The 12,020-nt window shown below is 44.2% G+C and overlaps 1 protein-coding gene across 1 annotated transcript in view; it reads left to right on the plus strand.

The window, feature by feature from the left end:
* IGHMBP2 (immunoglobulin mu DNA binding protein 2) overlaps positions 1-12,020 on the plus strand; it is a 530,708-nt gene that overhangs the window by 369,763 nt on the left and 148,925 nt on the right. Inside the window, exon 10 of the mRNA XM_069624129.1 lies at positions 2,598-2,716. Coding sequence (XP_069480230.1) covers positions 2,598-2,716 — 119 coding nt within the window. The remainder of the gene's footprint in view (positions 1-2,597; positions 2,717-12,020) is intronic.

Genomic DNA, 12,020 nt, shown 5'->3' on the forward strand with positions numbered 1-12,020 from the left:
GTATTATTGAATACCGTTCAGAATTATAGCAAAATCATAGTATGATTGAATAAGCATTTCTGAATGCTGCAAAGAGATGAAGCAAATGAGAATGTTTTGAATGAAACCAGAGCAACGTGGTGCAAGTTGTTAATATCACAGAGCAAGTTGATTGAAATACAAGTGTTCGCAAAGTAAATAAAATCCCAAGAAGGTGTGAGAAGAGAAACAAGTATCGACACAACCCAAACGGCCAAGGAACTAGAGGTTGAATGAACACCTGTATTGGCAAGGTCCAGATAAGTTCCACAGCATAACCAAGTGAATGGTGATCAAGCTAACCACGATAAAGTGTTGGAAGAGGATAATCCTGATACAAGAAGTAATTTTCACTGTCAAGGGAAAGCCGTGAACAATTGTTGCAAAAGCTGAAGAAGAGGGGTATTGTTTGCGTGACCTGTGATGGGTGGACCATGTCAACTTCGCCTAGACGTGTGCCCTGCATAAAAAGCAAGTGAAAGGAGGAATCAAGAGTGTGAATATCCTGAAGGAGCAAGTCAATGAAAAGGTGGAGCGACATTTATTGTAGCCAATGTGCATTGGTTAACCAGATAAATAACCCTTCGTAATAGGGTTGGGGAGGACCCCAATCCTTTGAGAACTGTTCAGTGTGATCTGTGAACGTTCTGTCTTGAACTTGGGGAAGGGAGCTCCAAGACTTTGTTTAAATGTCTTAAACTTGAGGAAGGTAACCCTGAGAGTTTTGTGGAACGGTTTTGAACTTGAAAAGGGAAGCTGAAAAGTAAGCCAGAAGCTGGAAGAAGCTCAGAACTTTGGAACACTGTTTATTTTATTGCTGAGATCCCTACACATTGTTTAGCTTTAATTGTGAAAGCAAGCATAGGTTTCGGACACAGAGTGTTTAAGTTGAACTCTTTGACTTTTACTGTCCTTAGTTTCTTTAGGTAGGGAAATCCCACCTTAGCTTAGGGCAAGTTGAGCATCAATTCATCCATCCTGACATTTAAGTTAAATAAATAAAGTAAGTTTGTTTGAACTTTTAATCTGTTTTCTGTGTCTTGCTTCATGATGCCCTGACAAATACTAAGCACTCCTTATGAAGGCCCCCCTGTCCCGAAATGCAGGGAGCTTTGTATTAAACATATCAGAATCTATTCACTAATAGATTTTGCACTCTCTATACTGGAAAAATACTAAAAATTTAACAACAAAGTAACTTCCAGCGACGATTCTTGTAACATACTGTTTTCCTCCTTTATTAATATCATTACAATCCCTAAGGTGTATGCCCGCTCATAGTGTGCATCATAAGACATGCAGGATCACTACACGCATATCTTCCCAACTCTCTGTATCTCTGTCATGTCCACTTGTTTCAATAAAATTCTGCTGGAAACTTAGGACATCATATGAGTGACCGGGATCTAGATGCCTTTCTTCCAGAATTAGATTTTAAGCCGTTTGCCGAAATGTTTAATGTGTAAAACCAATGCAAAAGATATATGCAATGCATTTTATATATCTTTCAATGGAAATAAAAAGTAATATTTATATTAAAGTTGCATATAAACCAACTCCTGGTATTGTCTGTGGTGGGCCTCTGCCTGAAAGTACCTGCGGACCTCCAGATCTGTCGAATATTTGGTAAACCTGGTCAGATGGAGACAGCATGACACGTTCTTACCCAATGTGCCGAACTGGGGCCTCTATATATGTGTAGGCTGGGCAAATTTGTTCACACTTATGAGGCAATTATTACAGACTCCTTTTGGGACTACTACTTAAATTTGTATTCCATCTCATTGCAGCTTGCCCTATTTAGAGTCTGACGGCGTGCCAACATACTATTGCCCGACCAATGAAATTGGGTCAATGGTACCTAAGGGCCTACTCTTCCGCCTCACATCTTTTCTCCTTCTCCTGGTCTCTTCTGAGTTTGCTTTGCTATTTTGTAATGAACGAATTGTATGTATGTATTATTATTATTATGGGTTGAATTATTTGCTGAATTTTACAGTTGTATATGCTTTATATTCTCTATCTGTTTTATGTGTTTTACATGTTGTGTAAAGTCCAAATGTTGGATTATATCACAATAAAATTATTATAAAAAGTTATATTTAATATTGAGAGAAAAACATCTCTGTCCTAAGTCAGTACCACCTGAATGCCATATGTTTCTTCTACCTACTAACACAGAATTATAAAATGCATGAGTTTTTTTTTTACTGAAAATGCAAATGGTTTAGTGTTTATAAATATTAATGTGAAATGCACAACTTCACTGGCACACAGCTGACACTGTGTTTCCCTTCGGAAACTGCTAAGCCAACCAGACTCTGCAGTTGGCTATTTCAACGCCATAAAAAGTACTTCACGTCCATATGCAAAAGTATAGTAAATGTACACTGTATGACGGGTTGTTGCTGTCTGGGAGAAATTATACAAATATGAAGCTTTATTAATGAAGCACTGTTTTCTTTCCATGTCATCGTACCACACCCTGCTCAACCTGCTGTGCAGTTGAGGAAATGTCCTACATTAACACACACACATTTTCCTTTTGCTAAATTGGTGTCTGTTTTATTTATTATTAGGGATTTGCCAGGAGTTGCTGAAACAGAGGAGACGAGTACTCCTTTGCTACTCATTGACACGGCAGGCTGTGGCCTTTTTGAGCTCGATGAGGAAAATGAACAATCAGTAGGAAACGAAGGTAGCATTTCTTTTTCTCAACCATTTTCCACCATTCGGCATGGCTTAATGTATGTGAATGCTGCGGGTATTAAATTAACTGCATTCCCTTTATTTCAGACTTCAAGTGTCACAACACAACCAATGTATCTTTCTCATTGTAGAAAATATGTTTTCAGGCATAGAAGTGAGGGACCCTAGAAATCTGTCTACAAAATATTCTGTCGTTGCATTATTTGGCAAAGTGAGGAAGAGGTCGCCAGTTCCATAGTATCTGAAAAGGTTGTTCCCGCACCACGCTGACTTTATTCTTTCTTTGTACAAAGGACGAGTCCCTCATACAGTTCACGTGGTCAAACACATATTTAACAATCTAGCATCTTGTCAACTTTTAACCTGTTAAACTGGCATGTGGCTTGACCCATTTGGCCTTCGAGCTTAGTTTGAGCGTATAGTTCTGATATCACCAAATCCATCCCTAAAACCAATTTGGCGATTTCCCAGCTCATGTATTAAGTTTGAACATGTAATGTTTTACAATTATCCTCCAATTTCCAGCTTTCACATTTTTAGAGTAGGCTTTCAACCTACATTTTGATCATGTCTTGGTCGGACAGAAATGCACCTGTCCTTCTCATGATTGATGAAATAGAGCAGTTTGCTGCATGAACACCAGGCGAAGAAGAGCCTTTTTTCCATTTTGGTATTCACTTGACCCTCCACCCCCAGAGAGGAGGTACATATTTGAGAAATAGAAAGCAGACAGAAACAAGAGCAAGAAGTGTAGTTAATGAAGAGAATCTAGAGAAGAAGACACACAGCCGAGAGCCATTCCAGAGACCTCTAAAAGTACCAGGTGGGAAAGCAGTAGCTGTGTGGAGAGTGATTCTAATGGTATTTCAGATCGCTTGAGCACTAACCGACCAAAAGGTTGCAGATCCTCATGAAAAGTTGTCAGATGAGGTTGTTCATGAAGACTTTCACAGAAGTTACCTGTTGAAAGAGCAGTGGAAAGATGAGCAAGAGACACTGATGTAGGCTGATGTAGAGATAACCAGCCAATGTTGGGTGTGAGAGAATGAAGTTGCTCCAACACATTGGATACTGGGGATGTAACCAAAGGAAAGGCGAAAACGTCCAAATGCATTCACTGGGAGAGACCGCTCCAGAGGACTGAGAGATCAAGAAGTACTGGAGAGGCGTTTGTTGGCCGGGACTGACGGAAAACCGAGACCCTGAAGGAAGATACTGTAATGGTAATGAGGCAGACCTTGGGGAAGAGATGTACTGTGGGGGTTGTTTTTCAATCACTCCAAAGACAGAGTGGATACGCTGCCACAGTCAAATGAACAAGAGAAGAATTGCATTTTTGGAGCTTTCTTTCATTTACTTCAGAAACAAGGCACAGAGGTGCTGATCAAGTCAAGTGAACCAAGAAGAATCTCATTGTGGGAGTTCTGATGGTCTCCAAAGACTTAGAACAGAGGCAGTGACAAAGTCAAGAGCACCAGAGCTCACCAAGCCAAATTAACTAGAGCCAGCAAAGTCAAATAAACTAGTTAAGAAGTGTGTGTTGTCAATTGCAGTTAATTTACTCCAAAGACTAAATTCAGACAAGCTAAAAAAAGACAAGTGAATCAGAAAAGCATTACACATTGGGAATTCATATTCCCAAACTCCAAAGAGTCGTCACTATCCAAGGCAAGTGATGCTATCCAAGGCAAGTGAATGAGAGAAGCATTGCCTGTTGGGTGTTTATTTTCCCTCAGGTTGAAAGCCTTCCATGGTGGTGCTGATCAAACAAAATGAACTACAAACATATTGCTTATTGAGAGCTGTGATCCCCAACCTGCAAATATCAATCATAGTGATGCTGTCAAAGACCAATGAATAAAACAAATGGTCTGTTGGGAGTTGTGGTTCAGATACTACAAAGAACTAGTGCAGAAGCAATGTGGGCTTTTCCCATCCTTTCCATCAGAGAGACAGAGGGGTCTGAAGAAACCAACTCACCCAGCATCAGATCAAGGACATTTGCACAGTGACACAAGTCTGAAAGATAACAATTTTAAGAGACATGAATATGGCAGTGCAAAACATTATACCTTGTTTTGCAATGTATTACTTTAGGGTCATTTTGAATTGTAATGCCTGTGCATAGAAACATTGCTTGTGACTAACTTCTTGTGCCAGGATCCAGCAGACTATTGAGTAAAAACCTTACCTGCCACGTTTTATTTTTTAGCGCCAAAATAGAGACGAAGTTCAATCTCTTAAAATCATGCCCAGTGCATGCACAGGGCAAACATCAACGAAAATAAAAGTGTTTTATGCGCCATATTGCTTCATCAATGGTCTGTTCTTTAATCTACATTCTTCATCCTGATTCCTTATTTTATACAGTTGTTGATCGTTGAAGACACTCCACTTGCAGGTTCCTATAGCAGTATCAATTGCTTATATCTCAAAACTATAAACGCTCGGGGCGCTGTTGCGCACAAGAGGGAATGGTTGCTCCTGTGTAAGCTCCGGCGGAATCCATGGCTGAAATGCCGAAATAATCACAACTTGGGACCGGTTCTTCAAGATTTTTGCAAAGAATGTGCTGCAACAGCCACTGAGCGGGCACACGAAGTTTGGAGGCGAGAGGTAGAGGAAATCCCGAGTTACGCCATTCAGATCCCACGTGCAGCGAAAGACGAGGGCCAGAGACACGCCGAGGGCTGAGGGGAGGAGCCCGGTGCCAGACCAGCGCGAGTGATGGTGAAGGAACACACGGTCCATCAGTGCCCGGGCGTGAGTCGCGGGCGCTCAGGATCCCTTAGAGCGCCTGCAGACCCCCCCCCAGACATATTGCTGTTGCAGCTCTGGAAGAGGAGGGACGCGGGGACGCTAGGAATCAGCAGTGAGGCGGTGAGAAGAGACTGCGCGTCCCGCGACGCCCGCGGACTGCCCATAGGCCACGCAGCTGGCCCCTTAGACAATTGGAGGCCCCGGGGGGGTGAGGCTGGAGACCCGGCAACTTGGGGGTGGTCCCGGCGCCCCCTGAGATCCAGAACATTGATGAGCGGGTGAGGGGTGCGGTGAGATATCGTTCCTGCCCCCTGTGCCCCCCTGATGGCAATCTAGACACTCCTCTGCCTCCAAGGCACGGCTCACCATTCCACAGGGATCGAGTCGGGGCTCATCTAGTCCTGCTGCCACACGACGTGCTAACATCGGCGAACCATGCTGCAACGAGTCAACGTCACTCCAAAACATTAAGCGGCCTTATATTGAGAGGAATCGCACAAGCACTAACTAGAACACTCCCAATACCATGCCTTCCCCTACAAGAAGAGGTAAGGGATCACTCAGGAGGCCATCTGAAATGGGCAGGAGTGGACAACTGAGCAAACATTTGTGACCCCTGCAGGGAGTAACAACCTAAAGTCAGACTATTGAGCCCCCTAAAAACTGTACTTGGCTCTTGGGCGGCGAACGGCACAGAGGGGCTGCCCCCCCCGCATGAATCGGGGATCAAGGAAGGGCAAAGACACATAGCACGGGCTATAAGCCCGCACTCTACTGCGCCTGGGCAGTTGGGGAAACCGTTTGAAGAGAGAAAGGGGCGTGTAAGTCATAATTCCAAAATGCGCTGAATGTGTGCACTCTCCAGACAAGACCAATGTAAGATTATCCCTGTCAACGGACTAGCCTTCAAGCCACCACAGTAGTTACTACAAATCCATACAAAGGTCAGGGGCTGGCAACAAGAAAGAACCACTGGTAACGGTGTTCAAACACAGATAGTACACCTGCGGGTGCGCAATATCGCCTCAAAAGGCGAGTTGAACACCCTACACTTGGCCTGCTTTGGCTTCACGCCGTACCCACCAGGTATAGGAAATTTGGAAAGGTGGATTCTAGAGCTACTCCTCCGGATACACCCCCTCTGAGAAAGAACGATGCGCAAGAGCTTTGGCCCTAAGAAGAGTAGAGGAACCATTGACAAATACACAACAGCAATAAAGAAGGACACGGAACCCGAGATGGATGAGGAAATGCCCTCACAGGAAAAAACAGCCCCCCCCCCCCCTCAGTGCCGATGATGGACCCTCAGGCGGTCTTTCTAGCCATGCAGCAGGGCTTCTCAGCCCTCAGCGACAAACTGGACGGGATTACAGCTAATGTGGCCTCCATCAAAACACAACTAGATAAAACAACGTCGCGCATGACTGAGGCAGAGGCGAGAATATCGGGCACAGAAGACGCACTAGAGACATTGAAGAACACGGTGTCCACAATGGCAATAGAACTGGGGACGGTGAAATCCAAATGCGAAGATTTAGAGGCGAGGTCACGGCGTAACAACATTCGCATAGTTGGAGTTCCGGAGGAGGCAATGAAAGGGTCCATGGAAAAGGCAGTAGAAGACCTTTTGCGTACACTCCTGGGAGACCCTGGATGGTCACCAATGATCATAGTGGAACAGGCACACAGGTCACTCGCCCCAAAGCCAAAACCTGGGGCATATCCTAGACCGATCATAGCCCGCATGATAAACTACAGAGCTAGAGATTTGATTTTGAAAACTGCCAGAGAAAAACAAGAGCTAAGATGGGAGGCCAACATCATATGTATCTTTCCGGACTTTACTCTGGCGATGCAACAAGAAAGGAAACTTTTCACAGGGGTCAAGAAATTGCTACGAGAACGACAAGTGCAATACGCTTTGCTTTATCCGGCCGGACTCAAAATCCAACATCAGAACAAAGTATATTTCTTCACATTCTCAGAGGAGGCGGCAAACTTTGTTGAAACACACATCCCCTCTACAACTGGACAACCTAGAACAGAGGGGAACCTATAACAGCAAGCACGTTCATGTCATTAAATGGATTGGCAACAGCAAAGGCCCCCCCTTGGGAGGCCCACATTTGTGGTGTTCATGACTTATTCTACAAATTGTATTGATGAGCACTGCCCCACAGGTGTCAATATGAGTGAGCGCAACAACGCAGAACCGGATACACTATACACACCCAATGTTGGCATGGGCATTGGAAAACGCTACAGCCCCCCCTGTAGCAGGTGCAAGTGAAGTTGATGGGTGGGGAGGGTTGGGACTCAAAGGGCACAGTTGAAGTTAGGGGAATTGTGAGGGAGGGGGGAGGGGTCAAGCTGGGACTGTTGGGGTTTAGTTACGGAAAGAATGGCATTAAAACAAAAAGCACGCAGGCACTGAGCACAAAGGTTTTTAAGCATATAACGGAAATATATTGGCATGCATATGTTTGCAATTACCTCATAGAGAATGGCTAAAGTAGGCACATGCAATATTAAAATTCTGAGCTGGAATGTAATAGGCTTGGGATCCAGCATCAAGAAAAGGAAGATTCTAGCATATATCAATAGACAGAGCCCTAAGATAATTTTTCTGCAGGAAACCCACACAGGACCCCAGCAAGAAGGGCAACTGGTACCAAACTGGGGGACACACCAATATTTCACAACATATTCCAAACGGGCGAGGGGGGCTGCGATTTTAATACGTAAGACCTTGCTGTTTAATAGTATGAATGCTGAATGTGACCCTGAGGGGAGGTATGTGTTACTCCATGGCACTCTGACAGGGAGATAATCCTTCTAAATGTATATGGCCCAAACATCGATCTCCCAGAATTCTACTCCACAACATTTGAAAAATTGGCAAACTACCCCACGGCCTATGTGATATGCGGCATAGATTTTAATACCATCCTTGACATACATTTATATCGCACATCAACACAAACAAGAGCATTAACCAAGGTAGCACAGAAAATACTTAGACACATGTCAGATTTAAATCTAAAAGATGCATGGAGAACATTACACCCCTCCAAGAGAGAATATACATATTACTCCACAGTGCATGACATGCATTCAAGAATAGATTTATGGCTGGTAGACAATGAAGTCTTGTCTTGGGTTACTAGTGCCCATATCTATCCCAGAACATACTCCGATCATTCGCCAATGCAGCTAACACTACAAATTCCCGGCAGTACGGTGAACAGACCCCCATGGAGATTTAAACCCGCAGCCCTGCGGGACCTGGTCTATAAAAATACAATGGTGCAACAGATACAAGAATACTTTGACATTAACGAAAACTCTGTTTCCAGTCAGGCAATATTGTGGCAAGCATTTAAGGTATGCATTAGAGGTCATTCAATATCCACCGAATGCGGAATCCTCAAAGATATCGGGGGTAGACACAAATAACATCTCTACAATCTCAGTACGCACACACCCCATCATCACATCTTAGCTCAGAAATAAAGACTAAACTAGATGAATATACAGAAGCAGCGGATCAGGAGATCCGATACTTCGATAAGCCAACCGTGTCACGCCGATATGGGGAAGGTGAACGCCCAGGGAGACTTCTGGCCAGAACAGTACGGGGAGAAAGAGGTCCAACAACCATACCATGCATACAAATAGCGGATGGCACAGTGAACGCAGATCATAGTAAGGTGAAAGAAACATTCTATGCATTCTATAAAAAGCTGTACTCCCCTCAGTGCAACGTCACTGATGAAGAGATAGAACATTATCTCTCTCAAATACCAACGACACTCATAGCCGATGCTACCAGGGAATCATTAGAGAATCCAATCACGGAGGCAGAGATAGTGGAGGCGATCAAAGCACTTCCCAACGGTACAGACGGACTAGGGGCAGAATTCTATAAGGAATTCAGCCACCTGTTAGCTCCCAGACTTTATGCTGTATGGACGGAAGCCTTAAACAAGGGTAAACTCCCTGAAACCACTAGAGAGGCAGTAATTACACTACTGCTTAAACCAGGGAACCCCCCGGGGGAATGTGGTTCGTATAGGCCGCTGTCATTAATAAATACAGACGCCAAGATTTTAGCAAAGATACTAGCAACCAGACTTACACCACTGATGCCCTATATGGTACATGAAGACCAGGCAGGGTTTATTATGGGCAGGTCCACAGCAACGAATATAAGACGATGCCACAAAATCCTGGCCGCAATATCCCTCGAAATTCAAGGGATAGCGTATCCCTTGATATGCGAAAAGCATTTGACACTGTCTCCTGGCCCTTCCTATTTGGGGTATTACGAAACTATGGGTTTGGCCTGAACTTCATGAAATGGATTCAGATATTATATACATGTCCCCTTGCCAAAATTAGAATCAATGGCACCCTAACAGACATACTAGAGCTACACAGAGGCACCAGACAGGGTTGCCCATTATCACCTTTACTGTTCGCCCTAGTAATAGAACCCCTGGCTGATATTCTTAGGTCCCGCTACAGCCCATATGGAATATGGCTCGAGGGCAAACTACAAATCATAACACTATATGCTGACGATATTTTACTATATCTAAAGAAACCGGATCGTTCGTTGGGCAAGGTCCTGGCAGAAGTCAAAAGGTTCGGTGAATACTCTGGCCTACGCCTTAACCCAAACAAATCAGAGATATTCCCGCTCACAGACAATACAATGCAACCCCAAAATGTGCATGGTCTCATATGGAGCCCGGTGCATATTCTGTACCTTGGGGCAAACATTGCGAGAACAGCCAAACTATCCCGTGCCCTAAACTATAGCAAACTAGCTGACACTTTATGCACTAAAATGAAACGCTGGAGCGCCTTACCCATATCAATGATGGGGAGAATAGCCCTAATCAAAATGATAATATTACCAAAACTGTTCGACCTGTTCAGCACAGTAACGGTCTGGCCGGGTCGCGCCCTGTTTGCCAAAATGAACAGTGCCTGCATTGCGTTCGTTTGGGGAGGACATCCTAGACTAAGCTGGAAGATATTAACAGATACGTATCCGAAGGGTGGGCTGATGGCACCAGACCTGGAATTATATTACCTGGCGGCACAGGCACGCTATGCAGCACAATGGGCCACACACTTTATTAACCCAGGAACCCCACCTCCCACCCTGGAAGAATGGGAAGCGATCACAGCACTACACAAGATAACCAGATCAACCCCCAAGCACTATAATACCATAGATCCCGCAAAGGTAACAACCACGGCATGGGCCAAAATAGCTGACATATTTGGCACGGACAGGCTATACCACTCAAGTATGCAGCTCTGGGGTGATCCACACACACCTTTCTCTATAGATAGCGAGGTGGCAATGCATTGGAGCGCCCAGGGCATCACTAGATGGGGACAGTTATTTCCCGAGAAGTGCTTTGTGCAATGGGAAGAAATCAAGGATATAGTGGGAAATAAAATTAACATAAACAACAATATATTCGGTTAAAAACCGCCACACAAAATGTATTCCCTACCTACCCAAATGAACCTAAGATAAACATGGGGATAGGATATATGTTTACAGGGGGGACACAAAAAATCACAGCCTCTGCTCTGTATAAAAATATAATGCAGACACGCCCAGTAGAGAATCATACGGCCAGGAGCAAGTGGGAGCAGGACTTGGGGCAACAGATAGAGGGTCAAGAATGGTCCCAGATCTGTGCACTGACCAAACAAATATCATGCAATTCCAGATTCAAACTAATTCACTATAAAATTGTTCATAGGACACATTATACTCCATTAAAGCTTAAACGAATATACCCTGCCACACCGGGAACCTGCCCGAGATGCAACACTGAAGACGCTAATATATATCATATGCACTGGGCATGTATAAAGCTGAGAGGCCACTGGACAGAGGTTTGCGACGCTCTAGATGGGATGGCAGATCAACCGGTGGAATGGTCACCGCGGATATGCTAGCTGGGGGCGGTGGGGAAAATGAACCCGACATGACGAAAACTATTGAACTTGAGCCTATTAATAGCCAAAAGAGCAATATTAATGAAGTGGAAAAATGCACACCCACCAACTAAGGCGGACTGGGACAGAGACATGGTATGGACTAACGACACTGAAGAGTTGTATGCAGACTCAGAGCTGCCTTCCTCTAAGCCCAGAAATATATGGGCAAGGTACAAACAATACTTGGCAGACACGGCAGAACACGAAAACTCGGACTCAGAGGGAAGCTAATTGTTTATGATATAAGGTTGTAATGAGGATTACATAAATGTATGTGCAACGATAAATAAAGTTTTTTTAAAAAAACTATAAACGCTCACTATTTCGCTTATGTTTGCAGCTCTCCTTGAGAGTTGCAGCACTTCTACACTATGCGTTGTATGCAAAACCTAAATATTTGGTCATGTAGCCTCTTCATTTTTAGTACTGTTTGTCCATAACTGAAGTTCACTCCTCAAAGATACACCATACTGAGAAAATCGTGTGGCTTAAAGCAAGAAGAA

The sequence above is a fragment of the Ambystoma mexicanum genome, chromosome 11, assembly GCF_040938575.1.
Source record: "Ambystoma mexicanum isolate Mex_15411 chromosome 11, UKY_AmexF1_1, whole genome shotgun sequence".
Lineage (NCBI taxonomy): Eukaryota > Metazoa > Chordata > Amphibia > Caudata > Ambystomatidae > Ambystoma > Ambystoma mexicanum.